Below are 25986 nucleotides of genomic sequence, written 5' to 3' on the forward strand. Positions count from 1 at the left end.
TCCTGACTGACACCAATGTGATTATGGCATATACACCAAATAGTAACTGTTAATTAAATCCTCCATGGACCTGTAATGCTAAACCAGAAACTGATGTATTTGTGTGTTCAGGCCTGATGAAAGAACAACAGAACACACACTGTGTGCGTGCGTGCGTGCGCCTGTGCCTGTGCGTGTGTTTAATTTAATTCAGCCGTGCCATGGATGACAACGTTATTTACGGCGGTAACCTGAGCCTAAACTGTGATTCACTACGTAGCCCATTTAGACAGACTGCTTCTCACTCTTTTATGATCAACATTGTGTTGCTGCTATCACCACTCCCAGCTTGTCACCACCTCCCCAGCCTCCTCCCGTGTTAGCACTAAATGACAGCGTACGCCCATAGAATCTACAGGCAGTAATAGAAGCCTATTTTGCAGCGATTTCAAATCCGTCATCTTTCTATATCCTGTCCAGAAATGGGGCGAGGGCGTGTCTTCACTTGGTAGAACCAGTAGAAACATATAGCCTTACTTTTTCATTCATTGTAAAATTAATGTGACCATAAATTATCTTTATGAAAAGGTTTACTAAGGTAATACTGTACAATCGAGTGTAAAGTTTGCCCAAAACCTCATCGAGTCCAATTGGGATTATAAAGTCTTGCAAACAGTAGAAGGTGAAATAGCCTATCTATATGATTAATAAGCGTATATCTTCTGTCTATGCCCTATGAGGGGATGTGGGCTCAGAGTCACATCTGCATGTGTCACACTTGTGACTTATGCAGATAAATTACATTTTGATGTTGAGAGTGTGAATTACACCCTGACATTTTTCATTGCTGCAGTTCTTCCCTTATGCTCTGACTGATATGCTGGGCCTCGGTTAGCAAAATGCTGAGGTCGGCGATCATCTATATTTAATCTATTAATGATAATGCTAATTCATGAATATATTACATTAATTGTCTTATTATTTATTAGCATATTATTCCACACCCTCATTTATATCCTCAGGCAACTCTGAAGTGTTTGAAAATAGATTTGAGTCCTTGTCATTACCCTTCTGTTTATTCTTGTTCTTTTGGTCCCTCTCCTCTCCTCTCCTCTCCTCTCCTCTCCTCTCCTCTCCTCTCCTCTCCTCTCCTCTCCTCTCCTCTCCTCTCCTCTCCTCTCCTCTCCTCTCCTCTCCTCTCCTCTCCAGGTTGTGAGTGCAGCCACGTGGGGAACAACTGCGATGGAAACACGGGCCAGTGTATCTGTCCCCCTAATACCATTGGTGAAAGGTGTGACCGCTGTGCTGCCAACCACTGGGGCCATGACATCAACACAGGATGCAAGGTACACCTGGGTTCAAGTGGACTACTCTGTATTTCCACCCACTTCACTCGAATGCAATCGAGGCTCTGGAGCCTACTGCATGTGATTAGGAAACATGGAAGTGAAATTACTGCCACCGAAGCAAAAACATATGAGGTTAGGGCGCGGACATACGTGGCCGGTTAAGACTGATATGAGGTTAGGGCGCGGACATACGTGGCCGGTTAAGACTGATATGAGGTTAGGGCGGGGACATACGTGGCCGGTTAAGACTGATATGTGGTTAGGGCGGGGACATACGTGGCCGGTTAAGACAGAGGTTAGGGTTAGAGTTAGGACTAGATTCAGGGTTATGCAACGTGTTGTGAGCTGGTAGCTCTATTTTCAGTATCTGTGAAAAACATTTTTTTTATAATCGATTAAATCGATTAGCTGTTGCAATTAATGGAACATTGTAAACCTTTTTATAATAATAAATAATATGTTCTATACAACTTTACCAAAATGGCAACGCTTCTCTAGGTTCCATTATAAAATGAAACGCTAGCATTCTTACTGCAGGGTAAACAGATTACGCCGTGTCTGTTGGGTTCAGATAACTGGTGATGAGCTATTACCATCATTTGGGATTTTTACTACTTTGGGTCTAAATTAATCACATAGATTAATGGAATAATTGAAAAATGCCAGACGCAAAGTAGAGGCGGTTGCCATGCAACATTTATGTTTTGATTTTGTTTTTGTTTTCTTTTAAGTTCATCAAAATCTTTCTGCCTCTCATTGTAATTAGGTGGATTCTCTTTCCCCTGAGACATGCAGTGGTGTAACCACTTAAATGTTATCCCTTCATGTCATTGTACTGTTGCTAATGCCTTGTGATGTTTGTAGCCTACTCTTTGTAGCCAAATTACTTTTTTCATGAAGGCATTCATGAAAATAAAGGCATTAGACCTGAGATTTTGTGATTTGACCAACGGTATTAAAGTCAGCATTCGATTTGTAAAAAAACAAAAACAAAACAGTGTGTGTGGGAAATTGGGAATGTCTTACTAATTTGAAAAATCACAATCACTGTGTGAGGTGAGGGGAGCCTTTGGGGGGCACGCACAATACGTCATAGTAAAAAGTCCATATAGACTTGGCTACAAAGCATTACTGTCATTTAATTTCTCCTCTCCCCCACTATCCTCTCTACGCTCTATTGTTTGTTCCTTTTCTTCAAAGTCTTCTCTCTTTTTTTAATACTGCAAGTTCATTAAATGTCTCTCTCTCACTTTTCTCTCCTCTCCCTCCTCATTAAATCCATCCTCTCTTGCTTTTCTCTTCTCTGTTTTATTAATCTTCCCTCCCTCTCTCCTCTCTCTGTCTGTCTTCTGTCTCTCCGGTTCTCTACTACAGTACGTTTCTAAGAAACAGATAACACCTCAGATAACAGCTTTCTTCTTCTTAAACATATTGTTACATCCAGTTTTAAGTGACACACTAAAAATCACTATCATGATATTTTCATGGAGCAAACGTTGACATTCGACTTCGAAGCATCTTGCCATTGTCATCCTCGCGAGGCGAGGATAGAGATAGGATTTTGTTGATGAATGACAACCACTTTCTGCCTTTTGCTTAATTTATGTCATACATAGTGACACCATCACATGACAACGTATAAACAGGCTATATGCCTTTTCCTCCCATGTCTCTCTTTTCACCTTCTCTCTTTCCCTCTGCTCTCCTTCACTCTCTCATTCACTCCTGCCCCCCCCCCTCTCTCTCTCACTCTCTCTCTCTCTCTCACTCTCTCTCTCTCTCTCTCTCTCTCTCTCTCTCTCTCTCTCACTCTCTCTTTCTCTCTCGCTCTCTCTCTCTCTGTCTTTTGATGCTAGTTTGTCTACAGTGTTTGAACAGTAATGGCACTGCAGTGAAACTCATCAAAGCCCCCGAGGCAATAATAACAGTGAACTATTAGAAGCAGATAGCAGTTGAAAACTGTTGATAATTAGAGGCTCAGACATGAAAGCACGTTGCTCAATTTACTTTATTAATAGACTGTTAAAAGGAACAGAAAACATACCGTTGCACAGCCATTAGAGATCAGAACAGCTTGGTAAAGTACAACGCAACACTACAATGCAACACCACATGATACAACATGGTATACAATGCAACACAACACAGCACGACAACATGGCACAACGCAACACAACATCGTCAGAATAGGACATATCAGTAGTTCTCAACTTGTGGGCTGTATGTGGATATTGCAAGATGGCCCCAAATACTTGGCAAACAGATTTTAATTATAATATAATATTCATATTTTATTTACATAGTATTATTTTCTTTAAAACCATGAAAAACTATCTTCGTTTCTAATAGCAATAAATATGAACTTTCCACTGATCCAAGCCTCCACACAGATTATTCAAATAAACATGCTACACGTGACCCACCCATCTGGATACTTTGAGACTAGAGAAGTGGGCCGTGCATGGTCCAGTTCACATAATTATTTTGGAGGGTCGTGTCTCTTACAAGGCTGAGAACCACTGTAGATCCCAACAGGACATAACTACTGTACTTCTGTTGTTTGGCCCAAACTCGTACCGATGACAATTCAACAAATATAATAAAAACACACGGTCCTGAGCCCTTGTTCTTCAGACAGACCACTGAGCAACCCTTAAATCATAATGTTTCTCCTTGTAAGCAGTACTTTTAATGAGGCTCTGTTGTTGGGGAAACTCCAGCGTCACTTGTCTGAGCTCCCAGGCATCCAAGCTATAACCCCATGGTGCTCAGAGGGGGGATTAAAAGTACCGCAGTACAGTACCTCACTGTGATGCCGATGGAGACTTTTTTATTATTTATTTTATTGTATTATTATTTTTGATTCTGCAGCCAAGTCGCCAAGACAAATCCCTGTGCATTTGGCACCACGTCTGGGTGAATGTTAGGTGTTTCTGTGTCTCAACATTTCAGACGGGGAGCTATTAATGACATAATTGCTGCTCTTGCTGTTCATATTTTGGTTGTGCTCCCTTTCTGCCAAACAAAAAAAATAAATGAAATGAGAGGCTGTCAAGTGTTTCCTGAGTGACTCAATTGGAGAAACCTTTCACTTCTGTCTTCCTGTGTGTGTGTGTGTGTGTGTGTGTGTGTGTGTGTGTGTGTGTGTGTGTGTGTGTGTGTGTGTGTGTGTGTGTGTGTGTGTGTGCGTGTGTGCTCTATAGGAGTGTGGTTGCAGTGTGGTGGGCTCTGTGAATCAACAGTGTAACGGCAACACAGGCTGTTGCTTCTGCCGGGACTCCTTCAGAGGAGAGAAATGTAACGAGTGTCAGCTGGGATACAGAGACTTCCCCCAGGTACTGCAAATATAGAGCATAATAATGTATGTGCCATAAATCCTTTGTCTGTGTGGGGAGACCCTGGTCCAACTCTCTGCAGAACCTGAAGGGTCCGTGTCTGTGTGTTTTTCCCCCACAGTGCATTGCATGCCAGTGTAACGCGGCTGGATCGGACAGCGAAACATGTGACTTGGAGCGAGGCGTGTGCGCCTGCGCAGACCGTACGGGGAGATGTAGCTGCAAGGTGAAAACACACACGCACACGTACACGTACATGTACACACACACTCATAGTTCAGGCTTATGGGAAAGATTATTTATGTGTGTATTTGTAATGTCTGTTAGCATTTTGTGGTTGTGTGTGCGTGCGTGCGTGCGTGCGTGCGTGCGTGCGTGCGAGAGAGAGAAAGAGAGAGCGTTCTATGTTATTCTCGTACAGATAATAGTTTAGCTTTAAATGTCAAAGCAGATTGAAAAGTGGTTGCACACTGTTGAGCTTTAATGTGTAATTTTAAACGTTACAATGTGTGTCTATTCCTACGTGCCTACACACACACACACACACACACACACACACACACACACACACACTGTGTCTGTCTGTCTGTCTGTCTGTCTGTCTGTCTGTCTGTCTGTCTGTCTGTCTGTCTGATCTAATTCATCCCCCATCATATGACGTACGACTGAAAATAGCAGATCTATGAGCTCACATGTCAAAACCGATACGCTGCTATTTTGGGTCCGCCATCATACGACAACGTATAAATCGGGCTTGTCTGTCTTTCTCTCTCTCTTGTTCTCCCTGTGCTTCCCCACGGGTTGTCTGCCTGCCTGACAGTTGGTGTCTGTCCTTTGTATTTGTGTCCTGACCTGTGCGTGCGTGCGTGCGTGTACAGTATGTGTGGCTGTGCTATATAAAAGGAGCCATATTGTGTGTCATGGTGAAATGCAGAGTGCTGTCATTGTGGGGTGAAGTGTCTTTACAGCCCGTCTGTCATGACGTTGTCTCTCTGTCCCGTCTCACTGCTCTGTCACTTCATTCACTCTGTCGTCTGATACACAGCTGTTAGAACCAATTAAAGCTTTGATTCTTATTAAAACTCTGATACACAGGCCTGGGCCACGGCTCAGCGGTCCAGGCACCAGCCTGATGGTGATTCTAGTCCCGAGCCCGTTGGCCTTTTCAGCATGTCTTCCCCCCATCTCTCTTCCCCTTTCCTGTCACATTACTGTACCCTATCAAATAAAGCCAAAAATACAGTAAAAAAACAACTCTGATACACAGCTGTTTTAACCCTCTATTCTCAGTAGAACCGACATGAGTTATAACTGTACTTGGTTTTTGGAATATTCCCACATTTCATAACAAGGGCGGCCGCGGCCTGTGGCTATGGCTGTTTGAGGGTCCTTATATGGGAAGCTTTGGGAACCCCCCTGAATAAAAGTAGAATAGATCACTGTGTATTGCATTTGCATTTCAACCATCAGGATACCCTAACTCTTTTTTATCGTCTGTGTGTGTTTGTGTGTGTGTGTGTGTGTGTGTGTGTGTGTGTGTGTGTGTGTGTGTGTGTGTGTGTGTGTGTGTGTGTGTGTGTGTGTGTGTGTGTGTGTGTGTGTGTGTGTGTGTGTGTGTGTGTGTGTGTGTGCGTGTGTGCGTGTGTATGGGGTGAAAATTGGGGCCTTTTTCAGTCTAATGTGGACGGCGAGAGCTGCGACCGCTGTAAGCCAGGCACCTTCGGCCTGTCGGTACGAAACCCCCTGGGCTGCAGCAAGTGCTACTGCTACGGCCTGACGCAGTCCTGCTCAGAGGCACAAGGGCTCATCCGGATGTGGGTGAGTTGACTGTAACACACACACACACGCGCACACACACACACACACACACACACACACACACACACACACACACACACACACACACAGAGGCATACTGTGTGGTTTTAGATCCAAACTGGGTCAGTAATCCCCACCTGACGGGAGTACTATAGTATTATGTTAATTTTCCAACGTATTGTGGGGAGACTGACTGTTGTCTGTCTATACTCTGTTCCCCACATGAAGACTTCCAGAGCAGACACTATAGAGACACTAAAGAGACGCTATAGAGACTCCTCTTTGGGATTCCACACTAAAACCATCCTGCTGCGTTGTGAGCTTGTTAGATCGACTATACTGTAGTATTTTCAAATGAATGTATTTATAAGTAATCAATGTATTTTTTTGTACTAATAACTAAGTAACAGTACTACTAAGTAATGTTTTAAAATAATTTCAGTGGAGTAAAAGGACAATATTTGCCTTTGAGATGTATCAAATGGATGTTGGAAACCCTCACATAAAAATACTAGTACTTGAGTAGACAGATATACTGTTACATTCCACCACTGACACCAAATGAAACCAAACCACTTGAGTGCTTTTTATTAAAGGCCTTCTTATTGAGAAACGCTTGCCCGGACAGAGTGAGCTGGGGCTCCCTATCAATTAATTTGCTGTTGACTGTCAGGGAAGAGGAAGAGAGAAGTAATCGAAGGCCAATAGAGACAAAAAGGAACCATGGTCATAATTTATTATGTCCGCCATTGTTGATTTCCCAACCTCGGCATGGAATGGAAACAAGCCTGCTTTGATCTAACATCAGTATTATAATGACTCAAATATTAAATAATCTGCATATCAGCTCCCCCATCACCTCAGGACATTCTAAAAATAAAACTGCTTTCAAAGTCCAGAAAGAAATGGAGGACTGGTTATATCAGAGTGGTGATTGAGGCTCAAACCATTAGAAATAACTTTGAGGGACATAGACAATAAATATTAAAAGCAGTTTTAAAATGCATGTTATTTGCGCTTTAAATAACACAGCATCGCACATCGATACCACATAATTTAGCTTTGAATTGCTTGGATATCAGTTGTTTTCGGACAAACTACTACAGAGTTTACATTTGGCTTTGCTCCAGTTAACTGGAAACAGAGGTAGAGGCAGAAAAGAATCAGAGGGAGGGATAGACAGAGGAGGCTGTGAGATGGACAGACAGACCGGATGAACGAGAAAGAGAGAGGTGGGACAGAGAGAGGAGTTGAAGGAGACTGAGTATTGAAAGAGTGAAAAGGACAGAGAAAGAGAGAGAGAGAGAGAGAGGTGGGGACAGAGACAGGAGTTGAAGGAGACTGAGTATTGAAAGAGTGAGAAGGACAGAGCGACAGGGAGATGAAAAAATGGAGAGAATGAGAAAAGGAGAGTTTATTGGAAAGAGGGAGATTTTCTCTGAACCACTGACTCGTGAGATTACACTGGAGAGGGACCTGTATGCATGCGCACACCCACACCACACATGCATGCGTGCACTCACACGCACGCATATAAACATTTGCACACAAACTCACACGTACACACAGATGTGTGCATAATACTCAATGGCATTCACATGCTCTCTGTTTCTCCCTTGCACGCAAACACACACACACTTGAACACAAACACACACACAAATTTTGCCTCCGAGTGATTTTAATCAGCCTGCTATTTGGTGTTTACATCAAATAGCGTGTGTGTGTGTGTGTGTGTGTGTGTGTGTGTGTGTGTGTGTGTGTGTGTGTGTGTGTGTGTGTGTGTGTGTGTGTGTGTGTGTGTGTGTGTGTGTGTGTGTGTGTGTGTGTGTGTGTGCGTGTGCGTGCGTGCGAGGCTGAGTGACTGAAAGAAACTGAAAGATTAAAATAGAGAGAGAGAGAGAGAGAGAGATAGAGAGAGGGTACTGTATGTCCATACCCCTGAACAAATACAAAATGTAGATTATCAGCTGGTTGATTATTTTTCAATTTTCATCACATACACAGACTAATGTATCCACAAATAAAATGAATAGTGGAGGAGGGTATTTATTTTGGATATATTATTAAATAGTAAAATACATAACATAAATACATCACTGTGCCAAATAGTGTTTTATAGTGTTTAGAGAAGTTGTCAAAACAACACATTTAAGTGTATGTGGAATGTAGGCCTACTAGGATGTGTTCATTTCGTCAACAAAAAATGTTCGACTACCTTTTTTCACTGTCAAAAACTAAATAAAAACTAAGCTATGATGACATAAAACTATGACTAAATATACAAATATACTGTACTGACGTTTTATTTGCGTCAACAAATAAAAACTAGTCTAAAATGTTATGGGGAGACTAGTGGAGAAGAGATCCAGTAGAACTGCAAGTAAAGAAAGTATTTTTATATTTGGTTGCGCTCGGGTGTTGTGTTCTGAAAATAGCAGATCTAGAGAATATTATACAACTTTTTATACTATGTAAAATATATAATTAGTTTGGAACGATCAATTCTGACACCCAGGGCATTTAGAAGAGGAATATCGATGAGATTCCTGTAAATGCTCTCAAATAATTGAATCGAAGCACACGCAATGACGGAGAGAGAGAGAGAGAGACAGACATAGATGTGACTGGCTCCATACCACAGAACCACTGTCTATACAGATTAGAAGTATAATATTTCAAGCTGTCCTCCCAACTACAACTACAAACCACTGTCCATAAGTCGTCCAATAACATGATACTGTACAGTATATTCACATCATCATGACACCAGTTGCACACTGACTGTTCTATACTATCCTGGGCAGAAACCTCATCTTAATATCATTTTAATTTTATTTATTTTTTTGTAAATGAATGCCCAACTTAATCATACAAGAATGTTGCACTATAGACGATTTGTGAGCTTGTTGAGCCGCAATTTGTTTTAATATAGTTAATAACAAAAAGGGAACTGTTTTGGACATACAAGTTTTCCACCTGACATCACCACAATACAGAAAACTATACCTTACAGAAAATAGCAGATCTACAAACACGTCGCTTTGCTTCTTCAATTTCTGTTTTTTCTTTTCTTTCTTCATGAAATTACTTTAGTATTACTTTACTTTAATAATTTCTTGGGAATGATTTTCGAAAATGTTTTGAAATAACAATTACATGCAAAATGTAGGAAACAAACAATAAAGGGAGCCATGATGAGTGTCCGACCCACCGGTGAGTCCCGGGCCAGTGCTTGGGAAGCAGTGCTATAGGCTACGGTACACACCCACAGAATAACCAGTGCTATAGGCTACGGTACACACCCACAGAATAACCAGTGCTATAGGCTACGGTACACACCGATGAGTCCCGGGCCAGTGCTTGGGAAGCAGTGCTATAGGCTACGGTACACAGTGCTTGGGAAGCAGTGCTATAGGCTACGGTACACACCCACAGAATAACCAGTGCTATAGGCTACGGTACACACCCACAGAATAACCAGTGCTATAGGCTACGGTACACACCCACAGAATAACCAGTGCTATAGGCTACGGTACACACCGATGAGTCCCGGGCCAGTGCTTGGGAAGCAGTGCTATAGGCTACGGTACACAGTGCTTGGGAAGCAGTGCTATAGGCTACGGTACACACCCACAGAATAACCAGTGCTATAGGCTACGGTACACACCCACAGAATAACCAGTGCTATAGGCTACGGTACACACCCACAGAATAACCAGTGCTATAGGCTACGGTACACACCCACAGAATAACCAGTGCTATAGGCTACGGTACACACCCACAGAATAACCAGCCTGCATGGAAGTCAATAAATGGCTTTCTAAAAGCGTCCTCTCAGCCGCAGCACACGGCCAACAATAACACAGCCATCTCATTCATATTGAAATATCCAGGCGTTTATTGAGGGCGAGAGATAGAGAGAGAGAGAGAGAGATATGGACGAATAGGGGGTTGACGAAAAAGATGAGGAGAAGAAGATGCGTGGCAGGGACTGAGAGAGAGTCAGCTTTTTGAAAGAAAGAAAAGAGAGCAGAACAGATGGAGACAATTATAATAATTCATATTCACACTTTGGCGTCGCTGAGTGTGTGAGTGAATATCTGAGGACTGCAGAGAGGGTGGGGTTGGGGGGTGGGGGGGGGGGATAAGGGGGTGGGGGGGGGGATAAGGGGGTGGGGGGGGGGGACTGCAGAGAGGGTGGGGTTGGGGGATAAGAGGGTGGGGTTGGGGGATAAGGGGGTGGGGTTGGGGGATAAGGGGGTGGGGGGGGGGTGCAGGATGAATAATGCCAACGTCAATGCAGTCCAAGAGTCATGTTGAAACAAACAGGAATAATCAGAACTGACAATATTGGCAAAAGAAAACTCGGCAACTCAACCATAGATTCCAACACTCAACACTCCAGCTAAAGGAGAAAACGTTATTATACTCTTTAACTTATAGTCTTTAAGACTCTTACAGGAGAAATCATGTCCATTTGGTTACATTTGTACACACTCAAGAGTTACAAATGGATACATTGAGGTTGAATTCTATGCAAATGTAGCCTTGTGTATAGCCAGACAACTATTCCACAATCTCTGAATAATAGACTCTGAAACTACAGACCTCTTGAATGCCATTTCTGGAAGTTGTCATTTCTGTTCCCGAAAGAAATATTACATTTTTTTAGAATATATATGTTTCCATTCCTACAAATTCAAATTTGCACGACATCAACGACAAAACCGGAAATGGGGAGAGAAGCGGGAAATCCACCTGACTCCTAAATCCCAGGAGCTCCCAAATTTGCACAGATTGTATCACGGAAGCGTTTGGAAATGTTGTCAACAGTCTGGCTCGAGAGAAAGACCAGCAGGCTACAAATGTAACCAAATGGACCTGTATATAATTGTGTTATCTAAACTTATCTTCATTCCTATATAGCTGTCATTGAGGCCAGAGCAGACGGTGCTCCCCCTGGTGGACAAATCCAACATTGCGGAGACGAGGAGAGGCGTGACCTTCCAGCACCCAGAGATCCTGGCTCACGCTGACCTCGTGACCTCTGACCTCACCGAACCCTACTACTGGAGACTGCCTGAACAGTTCAGGGGCTCCATGGTGAGGAGTGTGTGTGTGTGTGTGTGTGTGTGTGTGTGTGTGTGTGTGTGTGTGTGTGTGTGTGTGTGTGTGTGTGTGTGTGTGTGTGTGCGTGTGTGTGTGTGTGCCAGAATGAGTGAGTGAATGTGAGAATGAACTGGGGACTGTCAATTTAACTGCCCACCTACATAGCTATAGCTATCTCACTCTCTATCTCTCTCTCTCTCTCTCTCTCTCTCTCTCTCTCTCTGTGTCTCTCTGTCTCTCTCTGTCTCTCTCTCTCTCTCTCTGTCTCTCTGTGTCTCTCTCTCCAGATCACAGCGTATGGGGGTCAGTTAAAGTATGCAGTGTACTACGAGGCCAGAGATGAGACTGGCTCCTCCTCCTATGAGCCTCAGGTCATCATCAGAGGCGGGCCCAACAGAGACCTCGTGATGACGCGCCACGTACCGGGACTCCAGATTGGACAGCTCACCCGCCACGAGATTGACATGACAGAGGTGAGGGAGGGGCCAACGGGGGACAGGGGCGGGGTCCGAATGAAATGATGACGGAGAGAATTTAAGAAGGAGAGATATACCTGCCAGACAGTAGGATACAAAGAGATATACCTGCCAGACAGTAGGATACAAAGAGATATACCTGCCAGACAGTAGGATACAAAGAGATATACCTGCCAGACAGTAGGATACAAAGAGATATACCTGCCAGACAGTAGGATACAAAGAGCTATACCTGCCAGACAGTAGGATACAAAGAGATATACCTGCCAGACAGTAGGATACAAAGAGATATACCTGCCAGACAGTAGGATACAAAGAGATATACCTGCCAGACAGTAGGATACAAAGAGCTATACCTGCCAGACAGTAGGATACAAAGAGATATACCTGCCAGACAGTAGGATACAAAGAGCTATACCTGCCAGACAGTAGGATACAAAGAGATATACCTGCCAGACAGTAGGATACAAAGAGCTATACCTGCCAGACAGTAGGATACAAAGAGATATACCTGCCAGACAGTAGGATACAAAGAGATATACCTGCCAGACAGTAGGATACAAAGAGATATACCTGCCAGACAGTAGGATACAAAGAGCTATACCTGCCAGACAGTAGGATACAAAGAGATATACCTGCCAGACAGTAGGATACAAAGGTTGAAAGGCATGCATTTGGGTGATTGAGGGTCGTGCTCTATGCACAACGGCCAATCCGCTGCCCACAAATAGTTCTCAGGTCTGGTGTTTGTCCTCTCTACTTTCTCAGTCGTGTTTTTTAATGGATTTACGTTTTATTGTCTAGGCTAAATAATGTCATAATTGAGTTTAAACGTGCAAAAATAGATTAGTGTTAATTTAATTCAATTGATAATGTGGGTTACAGTGAAAAAGACAATTTTGTGTGGTGATAAAGATTAATTTAGCAGCTTTTTAATGGAACTGAAATTGGAATTGGAAACATTTTTTTGTTAAAATGACTTGTTGTTCAGCACGTGAACACATCTGTTATTCCTTGCATATCAGGTATACTAATTACATGAAATACCTCTAAAATAATTTTCTTCTCAACCATTTTTATTAAACGGTAGCACGTTTCGAGAATACAAATATTCACATTGCAGGAAATAGTTTATTATTTTATATGTTATAGTGGTGATTTTGACTGTTGGGAAAGTAGCTTTTTATAGTTTATTAAAAAAAGAGTGTGAAATCCAATCCCAACAGTGAGCGGTGCCAGACAAAACCTGCGGAGGGCATTTATTATTGTTTTCTTTTTTTGCAACGGCAGAATGGTCTGGTTTCCAGGCTTTAATGGTGTTTGTGTCCATGTGTTCCCAGCATGAGTGGAAGCACGCCGACGGACGCTCCATGACCAGAGAGGACCTCATGAACATTCTGTTCTACGTGGACTACGTCCTGATCAAGGCCTCACATGGACACCTGATGAGACACAGCCGGTAAGACACGCACGCATGCACACAGAGAGAGACAAACACAGCCTGACGTGTTGCCATTCACACGCACACCCTTTGTTTTGGTGTGACACTGGCCCTAATCAGTGGGGAGGCAAGTTAATTAAGCATATCTGTCATCTATTACATCAGGTGATGATTATCTTCACTGTCAGTGTAAAAGACCACATCACTCACAACACTTCATTGTGGCTGCACCAAAATATCGTTCTATTTGACTGGCCTGCTTTTTTTTTTTTTTATCCCACTATTTTGTAACCCATTTTTCACCCCTGTGTCAATCATCTAATGTGATCCTGGGCTCTACACACCCTCCACCAATCTAGTCCCCATATATGGTGGACAAGGGGAGAGCAACGGACTTGAACTCATGCTTCCTTCATGCCTGAGTGTCCAAGTTGCTCCTTTACACCTGACAGGGGGGAGTTTCCCTGGTTGGACGTAGCGCGTGGAAGGAACACGTTATTCCAACCAGTTCCTTTCCCCTCCATCCCCCTTGCCGCCCCGGCTGGCAAGGGGGAGGCAGTTTAGAGACCAGGATTACTGCATGTTTTTTGTGAGGGTACCTACCCTAGGGGACACGGGGAGAACATGCAAACTCCACACAGAAAGGTGTGCTTTGTGTGCTGTGACTGGCCTGCTTTTGAAAAAAATGAATATTGTTGCTGTCCATGGAAACCTTGTATGTCCAAAACCATTATTATTTTAAAAACATTTGAAAATAATGAAAATTAATGAAATTCACAATCACTAGCAATTGTGAACTTCTAGATCCCTACACACTGCACTATATTTGCTCGGATTATGATGTCGGGGAGCTTTTTTGGTGCTCGCCGACAAAACCCCTGATCGGACGCAAGATCAGGCTTTGATGCTCGTTGTGTGTAAAAGGCTCTTCGAGAAGATCCAGTGGCGATAAAAGCGCTCGCCAATGCCTTCCTGAGCGTTTCTGTATATCTAGCAGGTTTCATATTTGACTCTCTCGCCGGACATCATACAGTATGAAAGGGGTTGCGACCGCAGGTCTGTATTACAGCCAATGAAAGCACAGGACAGTTGTGCACAGAATGTCTGTCTGTCTGTCTGTCTGTCTGTCTGTCTGTCTGTCTGTCTGTCTGTCTGTCTGTCTGTCTGTCTGTCTGTCTGTCTGTCTGTCTGTCTGTCTGTCTGTCTGTCTGTCTGTCTGTCTGTGTGTCTGTGTGTGTGTATGCGCACATATGGAGAGTGAGACGCAGAGAGACAGAGAATTATTTAATGAAAATCAAGATTCATCATCCTGTCTGCTCTACATTTCGCCCTGTGTATTTTGTGTCTGTGTGTGCACGCGAGGAGAGATAGAGAAAGAGAGAGAGAGAGAGGTGTCCTGTGTCAGCCTTGCGCATGTATCATGGGATCCTGCACGTACGTGAGACATCAAAATGAATTGAAATAAAACAAATGTAGCCTATATGTATCGGGTCTGGATCGCATCTTGGTGAACTCTTGCAGTGTGATCCCTAGTCGGTGATCAATCGTTTAGTGTGAAAGCCACAAAGATATAATGACAGATGATTTAAAAAATAGACTCCTGTAGTGTGAAATACATAACGATCTGATGACTCCCCGACAACTTTAAAAGTCCTACAGTGTGTAGTATGTATGTGTAATATGCACACAGAATAACTTCTGGAACCAAATGGATCCTTACCAAATGGATCCTATTTTGTTCCATTTTGTACACTCAGAGTTGTACATCCGAACAGGCTGGGGCCATTTGGAAGTGGAACCCACTCAAGGACACTTGTTCTTCTTCTGTTTGACCAGAATGGAACAGCTAGAGCCTTCATTAGTATCATCGGTAATACCTGGAGGTATTACGGAAAGGAAGAGGCATGGAAGTAGGAAGAGTGTTATTCTGTGAATAGAGCCTATTATATGATGTTATTGACAGCAGTTGATCTTCAGATGTCAAAAGGTGGATATTGAGTTTTAGGTAAGACTGGGTGCAGAGGCCCAGGCGCGCTATGGGTCATAACATCTGCTTCTATGTTTCACAACCGATCAATACTGGCAGCTACTAATTGGCATACAGCAGTACAGTAGTGTAGTTCTCAACCTTTTCTAGGTCACGGGCGGTCACCAGTTGAAAATCTCTTTTCACTTTAACTTAGAGCCAATTGTAAAAAATGCCTTTTAAAAGAAAAACGTATGTTGCTATATAACTAAAATAAAAAATTATACTGTATTGAAAAAAAAAGAAAAAAAAAAAAGGTTGAAAATCACTACAGCGATGACTGTAACTGCAATGTTTGTGGTTTTTTGCCTCTGCAAACTTGTTTCAATGTTTTGAATTCCTCTCTCTCTCTCTCCCTCTCTCTCCCTCTCTCTCCCTCTCTCTCCCTTTCTCTCTCTCTCTCTCCAGTATATCAGAGATCAGTCTGACCGTGGCAGAGGATGGCAGAGCCTCCACAGAGAGTGAGCGAGCCCATCAGATCGAGATGTGCGAGTGTCCGGCGGGATATTCTGGATTCTCCTGTGAGGTACGGTACTCACACAATGGACCAGCATGGCAATGCCATTAATGGTGTCAGTGTCAAATCCTCCATGTTCATCTGACTGACTGACTGACAGTGTACAAGTGTCTACCAAATGGACCCTGGGTAGGGATGGGGAATAGAAACTAGCTGCCAAAAGCTCACAAAACAGAGACAGAATCGTTCATTCGTTAAATCGAACCAATTCAAGCCTGGGAAGCATCTGTCCTTTGGCAAATATACAATCTCACAGCTGATTTAGAAGGCATTTGTAGAATCCTATGAGCTCCTATAACATCAACGTTATGTACAATCACAAATTAAATAGGCAGGGCTGAAGTAATTTAGTGAAACTTATTTTTATGCTATAAATAAAAAAATCTAACCACTTTCAGAGCCACTGATGGAAACCAACCCTGCATTGCCTCTGAAAGTATATTGCCATATACTGTACTGTACTGTAGGATTGGGAGGCTTGTGGAATCCCGTCTTGTGACGTATGCAGCCCTCAAGAAACGGATGCGTTTGTGGGTTGTGTGGGTTGTGTGGGTTGTGTGGGTTGTGTGGGTGCAACGGAACGCATGCACGTGCTGCTGAAAAAGTTAGTTTTTGTTTTCCGTAATGTGGGAAAACGCTTGGCATCTGCTGTATCACAAACCTCCACAGATTCAGGTAATCATATTTTACGTCGCTGTCGCATTGCTGAAACCTTGTACTTACATATTTTATTTTATTTATAATTCTTTTGTCTCACAAAAGTAGTGAAAATAGCCGATCTACAAGCTCACATTGCGTCACAACGTGACATGTGAGCTTGTAGACTTATTGTTATTGTTTCTATAACAATAGACTAGAATTTCGGCCCCCTTCGGGGGCCTCATCCCAGTGTCGTTGCAGCGCAATATGGGAAGAAGGACATTTCATGTTTCAGCTGTGTTTTTAAACTCAGTAGTGTGCCCTGCACATGTAGTAACGGATGGGTTATAAATTATTATAATACTGTACTGCACTCCTTAGTATTGCACTGTACTGTAATGTTGTCCTCTGTACTGTACTTTACTGTACGTCTTTACTGTAATGTACTGTACTGTTGTTAGTGTTGTTAGTGTTGTTAGTGTTGTTTTTCTTATAATGATTATTATTATTATTGTTATTATTATTACATGCATTATTGTTCTGATGTGAGCTTGTTTGTAAATGAGTGAGTTTACAAAGAAGCTTATTGTTAGCTAAGCTGCCCACTTAAGCACCCTGACCACACCCAGCACAATGACATTAGCACCCCTGGCTAGTTACAGTAGCTGGCCACTTAAGCATGCTGACCACTGCAACAATTACATTAGCACCCCTCCCCACCCCAAGGATGGCCTATAGGTGAGGAATGTTGTTTTTCCAGTTCTAGATGGGAGATCATGAAGATGCTGCTGGATCCTGTATTAAGATGCATCCTTACTTCCTTCCTTTCAAGCAAGGGGATTTAATTGAATGCCTGGAAATGTACCATTGTTTTGTCTGTAACTGTAGAGTTTTTTCCACTTTTGATCTAAGGGGGCAGAGAGGTTGATTTAGGGGGGCAAACACCCCTTTCCCCTCCCCCCCCCGTGGCGCCAGGCCTGCAAATCCAGAAGTATAATTTCCACTTTATAAAGTCCATGCACTGTAGTGAATAGCATTTATCCATTTAGATATATTGAATTACTTATTTTTACACAGGAACATAATGTGTGTCTTTACAATAACTGTAATGTAACAAATAATAATACTAATAATGTAATGTAATAATTATTTAATTAACGAATTAAATAACCTTATTTTATTCTGAAGGCAACCGGATGTCTTAAATTAGCTAGCTCTCAAACAGGAATTTCTAAATGTGCTTATTAGACGGAGCCAACTCGCAGGCAGTGCCTCAGCCCAGATGCAAGAGAGGATCGTTACAGGATTGTATAGGACACCAGTTTTGGTGTGACACAGACGGCTACCACATATAGCTTCATACTGGGTGAAAGTGTCCTTCCAAAAATTATTTTGTCGCTCGAAATTGTTATTCACAATGACATGGAGATGAGGTGTTTGTGTTTTTAGGGTAATTGTTGCATAAGCGCTATTTCGCACTCGAGACCGGGCCATCTCCCTCCCCTGTGTCTGAAGCAGCTAGCATGGAAGCTATATGGATTATGGAAGCTTTCCCTCCGATTGCACACAACCATGCCGTTATCCACGCGTCCATCCGATTGCTTTTAATGTAAATGTCCCATCCACTGAGCAAAAGCGATATAAGCGCCTTATTCATTCATTCGATTCATTTGGGTGTGTGACATGTGTGGGGCTGTGCAGTAGTGCTGTGGGCTTTCGGACGGAGCTGCTGTTCGAGTCGCTGAAAGGGGGAGGGGACTTGGGATGGCAGTGTAGAGTAGGCACGACATTGAGGGGTAGAAACCATCCCGGTCACGTGGTTGATCTAACGCGTGTGTCACTGTGAAGGACTGGCCCCATTAAGTGAACGTAGTTGGCGACACAGGAGCAGTGAAAGGGGGAGGGGCCTTCGGATGGCAGTGTAGAGTAGGCACGACATTGAGGGGTAGAAACCATCCCGGTCGCGTGGTTGATCTAACGCGTGTGTCACTGTGAAGGACTGGCCCCATTAAGTGAACGTAGTTGGCGTAGTAAACGCCAACATGACGATTCTGACGTAGGCTGTAGAGGTTGAGCAATAATAGCGTGTTTGACAAAAGTAATATTTAAACAGTAAATAAGACATTTTTGGCGAATGCAATGTAGTCTATATGTTTTCTGGGAGTGTGCAGGTTTTATTTTGCATATAGAGATGTGTGGTGAAAGTGTGGTTCGGTCGGAGAAAGCTGTTGGATAAACGGCCGTGTGCTTATGTACCCCTGTCTATTAGGGTAGCAGGATACTGTACTGCACTCCTTAGTATTGCACTGTACTGTAATGTTGTCCTCTGTACTGTACTTTACTGTACGTCTTTACTGTACTGTACTGTTGTTATTGTTGTTTTTCTTATAATGATTATTATTATTATTGTTATTATTATTACATGCATTATTGTTCTGATGTGAGCTTGTTTGTAAATGAGTGAGTTTACAAAGAAGTTTATTGTTATTATTATTATTATTATGATTATTATTAGTAGTATTGTTTTTTACATGGATTATTGTTGTGATGTGAGCTTGTGGCTGACTCACTATCTAGAAAATGAAAACATGGCACTTCATTTAAAATAGGTTACAGACCCCTGTTATATGCGCTTGTTTTGGGATTATTTTTATAGACCTATTTACTTGTTTCTATGAGACATGGCAAGTTGGCAACAGCGCAGCGAAAGGCATCCACGTCTTTCTCTTGTGAAATGCTGAGATTAGAAACGACCATAATTATTTCATTTCTCAACCTTAAAAAATAAATAAAGACATCTCCATAATCCTTGGGAAGTGTGTGTAGCAAAAGTAGTCGGCATTGTCATGGTTGAAAGTGTTCATGCAACACTGACGCTGTAAGCTGTGTGATGCTAACGCGCTAACACCGTTAGCATGGTCTGTGTTGGTCAAAGGTAAAAGGATAGATATGAAACTACTGGCCAAAATGTCATACAAAACCCAACACCTAAAATCGGAATGTGATGGTGACCTATTGAGCACAAACAGACAATCATGATTTGCTTGCTGGACCTATAATTAATTTATGTGCATTACATTTCCACCTCGCACATATAAATCAAGCCACAGTGCAGTCAGAGAGTAGTTCACAGGTCACACACAGGAGCAGTGAAAGGGGGAGGGGACTTGGGATGGCAGTGTAGAGTAGGCACGACATTGAGGGGTAGAAACCATCCCGGTCGCGTGGTTGATCTAACGCGTGTGTCACTGTGAAGGACTGGCCCCATTAAGTGAACGTAGTTGGCGTAGTAGACGCCAACATGACGATTCTGACGTAGGCTGTTGAGGTTGAGCAAGAATAGCGTGTTTCAGAAAAGTAATATTTAAGCAGTAAATAAGGCATTTTTGGCGAATGCAATGTAGTCTATGTCTTTTGTGGGAGTGTGCAGGTTTTTTTTTGCATAGAGAGATGTGTGGTGGAAGTGTGGCTTGGTCGGAGATAGAGCACGAATGAGCGGCCAGGTGCTCATGCACCCCTGTCTATTAGGGTAGCAGGATGGGAACGGTTTGGTAAATCAGAGGTTTTCACCCGACAGTGACGTACAGACAGTAGTACAATAGTACATGGTGTTAGACAGTGACGTACAGACAGTAGTACATGGTGTTAGACAGTGACGTACAGACAGTAGTACATGGTGTTAGACAGTGACGTATTGTACAGACAGTAGTACATGGTGTTAGACAGTGACATACAGACAGTAGTACATGGTGTTAGACAGTGATGTACAGACAGTAGTACATGGTGTTAGACAGTGACATACAGACAGTAGTACATGGTGTTAGACAGTGACGTACAGACAGTAGTACATGGTGTTGGACAGTGACGTACAGACAGTAGTACATGGTGTTAGACAGTGACGTACAGACAGTAGTACATGGTGTTAGACAGTGACATACAGACAGTAGTACATGGTGTTAGACAGTGACATACAGACAGTAGTACATGGTGTTAGACAGTGACGTACAGACAGTACATGGTGTTAGACAGTGACGTACAGACAGTAGTACATGGTGTTAGACAGTGACGTACAGACAGTAGTACATGGTGTTAGACAGTGATGTACAGACAGTAGTACATGGTGTTAGACAGTGACGTACAGACAGTAGTACATGGTGTTAGACAGTGACGTACAGACAGTAGTACATGGTGTTAGACATGTGACGTACAGACAGTAGTACATGGTGTTAGACAGTGACGTACAGACAGTAGTACATGGTGTTAGACAGTGACGTACAGACAGTAGTACATGGTGTTGGACAGTGACGTACAGACAGTAGTACATGGTGTTAGACAGTGACGTACAGACAGTAGTACATGGTGTTAGACAGTGACGTACAGACAGTAGTACATGGTGTTAGACAGTGACGTACAGACAGTAGTACATGGTGTTAGACAGTGACGTACAGACAGTAGTACATGGTGTTAGATAGTGACGTACAGACAGTAGTACATGGTGTTAGACAGTGACGTACAGACAGTAGTACGTGGTGTTATGTGACGTACAGACAGTAGTACATGGTGTTAGACAGTGACGTACAGACAGTAGTACATGGTGTTAGACAGTGACGTACAGACAGTAGTACATGGTGTTAGACAGTGACATACAGACAGTAGTACATGGTGTTAGACAGTGACGTACAGACAGTAGTACATGGTGTTGGACAGTGACGTACAGACAGTAGTACATGGTGCCGCCGCTAGTTTGGGGAGTTTAGCAGCCAAACAGAAGCCTATTAACAAACGGTAGCTAAACTCTAAATGTTGAGGTCGCTCAGGGCTGTGCGCTGACAGATGGTCGTTCTATTCGTAGCCGCCGTCGTTGTTAATAAAGTATTTTTAAACGGGCGTTTAGCGACTAGCCGAGGGAACAGATGGCTCTTTAAATGGACTCCATTAATTATTACTGAACAGGAGAGAGAGGCAGAGAGTTACCTTGCTGCCTTGTGTGTGTGTGTGTGTGTGTGTGTGTGTGTGTGTGTGTGTGTGTGTGTGTGTGTGTGTGTGTGTGTGTGTGTGTGTGTGTGTGTGTGTGTGTGTGTGTGTGTGTGTGTGTGTGTGTGTGTGTGTGTGTGTGTGTGTGCGCGCGCATGCGTGCCAGTGCATGAATGCGTGCGTGTCTTTCTGTGTGTATCTGTGTTCAAAAGTTACTGAAGGGAATAACTCTTAATTGTGTGTGTGTGTGTGTGTGTGTGTGTGTGTGTGGTCAACAGTTGCCTGGAGGAATAACAATTAGGGATGATAATGTGCGTGTGCATAGCGATCTGGGTTGTGTGTGTGTGTGTGTGTGTGTGTGTGTGTGTAGATTTTTGACACATTTTACACACTCACAGGCTACTAGCACAAAGAAGGTTTACACAAACAAGGTGTCTCAAAAAACCCAATAAAAGATACACATAATTACTAGATAAATAAACAGTGAGAATATAGTGAGAAGAAAGGTAATAATATTAACAGAAAAAGACAAACAAAACAAAACAAAAAGAATCTTCCGGTACGACCGCAGCAGAGAATGGCAGGCTGAAATAGTGCTCTTCCACTCAGTTGTTAATTTTCCCCCAGAATCATTTAAACAAGACTCATGAACCGTCCAAAAATAACCGAGGGGGAGAGATTAGGGAGGAATGAAGTTGGAAAGCCTTCACGTCGGCAAAAAAACGAGAATACAGACATGGAAAAAGACGAGCCAGCTAATGCTAGCACTACTAGCAATGCAGCTAACAATGACAACACTGAAGCTAACTTGCTAGCTTCGGTGCTGGCCGAGATCCGGGCAATCCGCCCCGAAATGAAGAAAGAACTAGATTCCTTCCGTGATATACTGAGAGAGGATATGAAGAAAGAACTATCAGACTTCAGAGACGAGATAAATCAATCCCTGGGCACAGTCAGAGTGGAATTAGCAGCCACAACAACACGGGTAGCTGACGTTGAGCAACGTGTTGTTGTAATGGAGGACCGCAACGCTGAATTGGAAGAAGCTCTCCAGACTATGTATCTCCTGCAGGAAACAACTGATGCAAAGCTTCTTGATTTTGAAATGCGCGCACGGAGAAACAACATGCGCATATACAATCTTGCAGAGGGAGAAGAAAGTGGAGACATGTTGGACTTTGTGACCAAACTCCTGAGAACTGAGGTGGGTGTACCAGCTGATCTCATCCTCGGGATACAACGTTGCCACAGAGCCCTGGGGCCGAAACCACCGATGGGAGCCCCACCGAGATCAATAGTTCTCAATTTTCTAGAAGACATCACCAAGGAGCAAGTACTATCCACTGCTTGGAGAAAAGGAGCGGTCCTCTACAAAAACAAGAGAATTTATTTTGACAACGACTACCCAGCAGAAATAAAGAAAAAAAGAGGAGAATATGCAGGAATAAGAAAATTTCTCAAAAATGAAGGGATAAAATTCCGCACACCACCCCCTGCCAAACTGAAGGTATTCTTCACCACTGGTCCAAAAATCTACAATGATGCAAGAGAGGCTGCGGAAGACCTGAAGAAGAGAGGCTTCTGCCTACCAGAAGAGGGAGCCCCAGCACAACCTACTGGAGGAGCTCCATCGTCTGGCCCACAGCAGCATTCATGGATGAAGGTGGGAAGCAAGCGCAAACAACAACAACCCACCTTTGCAGAGCAGATGCGAGAGAAGCTGCGCCGCTTCCAACACAACCACCAGGACCGGGAGAAGACGAAGGGGACATGATACACCAGCAAGGACGAATCAGGTTTCAGAAATAATAATGTCCCAGTAATATGAAAAAATATCACTCTTTTTCTCTTTTCTTTCCTCTCTCTCTTTCTCTGTTTTATATTTGTATTTATTATTATTTTCTCTTTCTTCCTCACTTAGTACACAGACTGACAGACTTAATATTATCATTCCTTCCTTTAAAAAAAATATATATATATATTGTTTAATGTTAAAAATGAGTGGACTGTGCTACGACACACTGCCATTACAGAGCAGAATGCTACGTACAGCATTCTCAGGAGCATTCCCACCTTTTGCTCCACAGAGGGGCCCTTTTCACAAAACAGGACTTCCCCTCAGTTCCAAGGAGATCATTTGCTCTCCAGTTGTAGAAGTCACTTTAAGTTTACTTTTATTAAGATGTGTTTTATGTCCTTATATGTGTTTTTTCTGTGTTGAATATTGCTTTATCGTGTTACATGTTAACACTACACGTTCTCACTTTGTTGTTGCCAACGTCAGACAAGAATTTCCTACAAAACTATGTATCGTAATTACAAGTTAGTCTCACTAAATGTCAATGGGTTTAATAATCCTATCAAAAGGAGTAAAATAATGTCCAAAATGAAGAAGGAAAAAAACGAAATTATATTCTTTCAAGAGACACATTTATCCCGAGTGGAACATGAAAAACTGAAAAAATTTGGTTTTGTGAATGCTTTTTATAGTTCTTTTGAAGGTAGTAGCAAAAGAGGTGTCGCAACTCTGATACATAATTCCCTTAATTTTGAGCTATTGAAAGAGATTAGGGATAAGGAAGGTCGTTTTGTTCTGGTCCGATGTAAAATTGATAACAGCCTGATTACTTTATTTAATGTCTATATTCCTCCGGGTGAAAATAAGAAGCTTTTGAGAAAGGTATTTGAACTAATTGACACGGAGGCACAGGGCATACTTGTTCTTGGGGGAGACATAAATATGACGCTGAACAGCCAAAAAGATACTACGAGTCATAAAAGGATTCAATCCTCACAGGTTAAATTGTTTAAAAGTCTAATTGAGGATACAGGCCTGCTGGATGTCTGGAGGGACCTTCACCCTTTGGAACGCAACTATTCACACTATTCAGCTACATATAATGTCTATGCTAGACTTGATTATATATTTGTATATAATAATGACAGGCATAGAATACAAGAATGCACAATTGGTCCTATGGATGTCTCAGATCATTCAGCAATATATCTTAAGCTACATTTAGACAGTAGACCCAGGAAAACTATTTGGAGGTTGAATACAGGCCTGCTTAACAATAATTTAATATCAGAAGAGATACGAACTGAAATGAAAACATACAGAGAAATTAATGATAACGGTGAAGTCACTCCTGTCATACTTTGGGATGCTTTAAAAGCAGTGATAAGAGGGAAAATAATTGCTGTCAGTTCGGTAATAAAAAAAGCTAAAGAACATAAATTAAAATCATTGGAAGAGAAACTCAAAGACTTAGAGAAAAAACATAAAGGAAATAGCATACCTCAATTACTAGAGCAGATCAAAGTTGTAAGGAAAGAGATTGATGTTTTATATAAGGAAGATATAGTAAAAAAACACAAATTCCTAAGACAAAATTATTATGAAGCAGGCCCAAAAGCCACAAGGCTATTAGCTAGAAGACTACGTAAAGAGCGGACCCTGAATACTATAACTAAAATTATAGACCCCATAACAGGAAGGGCATCTAGCAACTTGGAGGACATAGAGAAGTCATTTGAGTCTTATTACAAAACATTATACACCCAACCACCCCAAGCGAGCATTCAAGACATGCAAACATTTCTGAACTCTTTAGATCTATCCCACATTGGAACGCAACAAAATTCAATTATGACAAGGAAAATTACAGAAGAAGAATTAGATGAAGCAATAAGCAGACTTAAGAACAATAAAACACCAGGAAGTGACGGCCTTCCGGCAGAATGGTACAAGGCTTTTAAAGAGGAAATAACGCCACTTCTATTAGCCTCTTTCAACTGGACCCTTAAGAACACAGCTATTCCTCCATCGTGGGATCAAGCCTTGATTTCAGTAATACTAAAAGAGGGCAAAGACAAAGAACAGTGCGCCTCCTATAGGCCAATTTCTATATTGAATCAAGACTATAAACTTTATGCCGCCATCATTGCTAGGAGGCTCAATTCATTTATTACAGACCTGATTGACGAAGATCAAGCGGGCTTTGTCCTCGGGAGACAAGCTCAGGACAACATTAGACGCACCCTTCATGTTCTCAATCATGTTGAAAAGAGACAAACCAAGCTGTTGTTGACGAGCCTCGACCAGGAGAAAGCATTCGACTCTGTATCGTGGTCCTTCCTGTTTCAAGTACTGGAGCGAATGGGTTTTTCTAAGGAATCAGTTAATTGTATAAGAGCACTCTACTCTAAACCAGTTGCTAGAATAAGGGTAAATGGACGTCTCACAGATGGCATCACGCTGGAACGTGGAACGAGACAAGGTTGCCCGCTGTCCGCAGTTCTGTTCGCTATTTTTATAGAAC

The 25986-nt window shown here is 42.5% G+C and overlaps 1 protein-coding gene across 1 annotated transcript in view; it reads left to right on the forward strand.

Annotated features, from left to right (window-relative positions):
• The window catches only part of lama2 (laminin, alpha 2), a 266769-nt gene that overhangs the window by 133252 nt on the left and 107531 nt on the right, over window positions 1-25986 (forward strand). Inside the window, exons 25-32 of the mRNA XM_080791600.1 lie at window positions 1189-1325; window positions 4532-4663; window positions 4785-4889; window positions 6338-6481; window positions 11409-11585; window positions 11879-12064; window positions 13408-13526; window positions 15943-16060. Coding sequence (XP_080647726.1) covers window positions 1189-1325; window positions 4532-4663; window positions 4785-4889; window positions 6338-6481; window positions 11409-11585; window positions 11879-12064; window positions 13408-13526; window positions 15943-16060 — 1118 coding nt within the window. The remainder of the gene's footprint in view (window positions 1-1188; window positions 1326-4531; window positions 4664-4784; window positions 4890-6337; window positions 6482-11408; window positions 11586-11878; window positions 12065-13407; window positions 13527-15942; window positions 16061-25986) is intronic.

The sequence above is a fragment of the Protomyctophum bolini genome (genome assembly GCF_963924005.1).
Source record: "Protomyctophum bolini genome assembly, chromosome: 19".
In the NCBI taxonomy this organism is placed as follows: Eukaryota; Metazoa; Chordata; class Actinopteri; order Myctophiformes; family Myctophidae; genus Protomyctophum; species Protomyctophum bolini.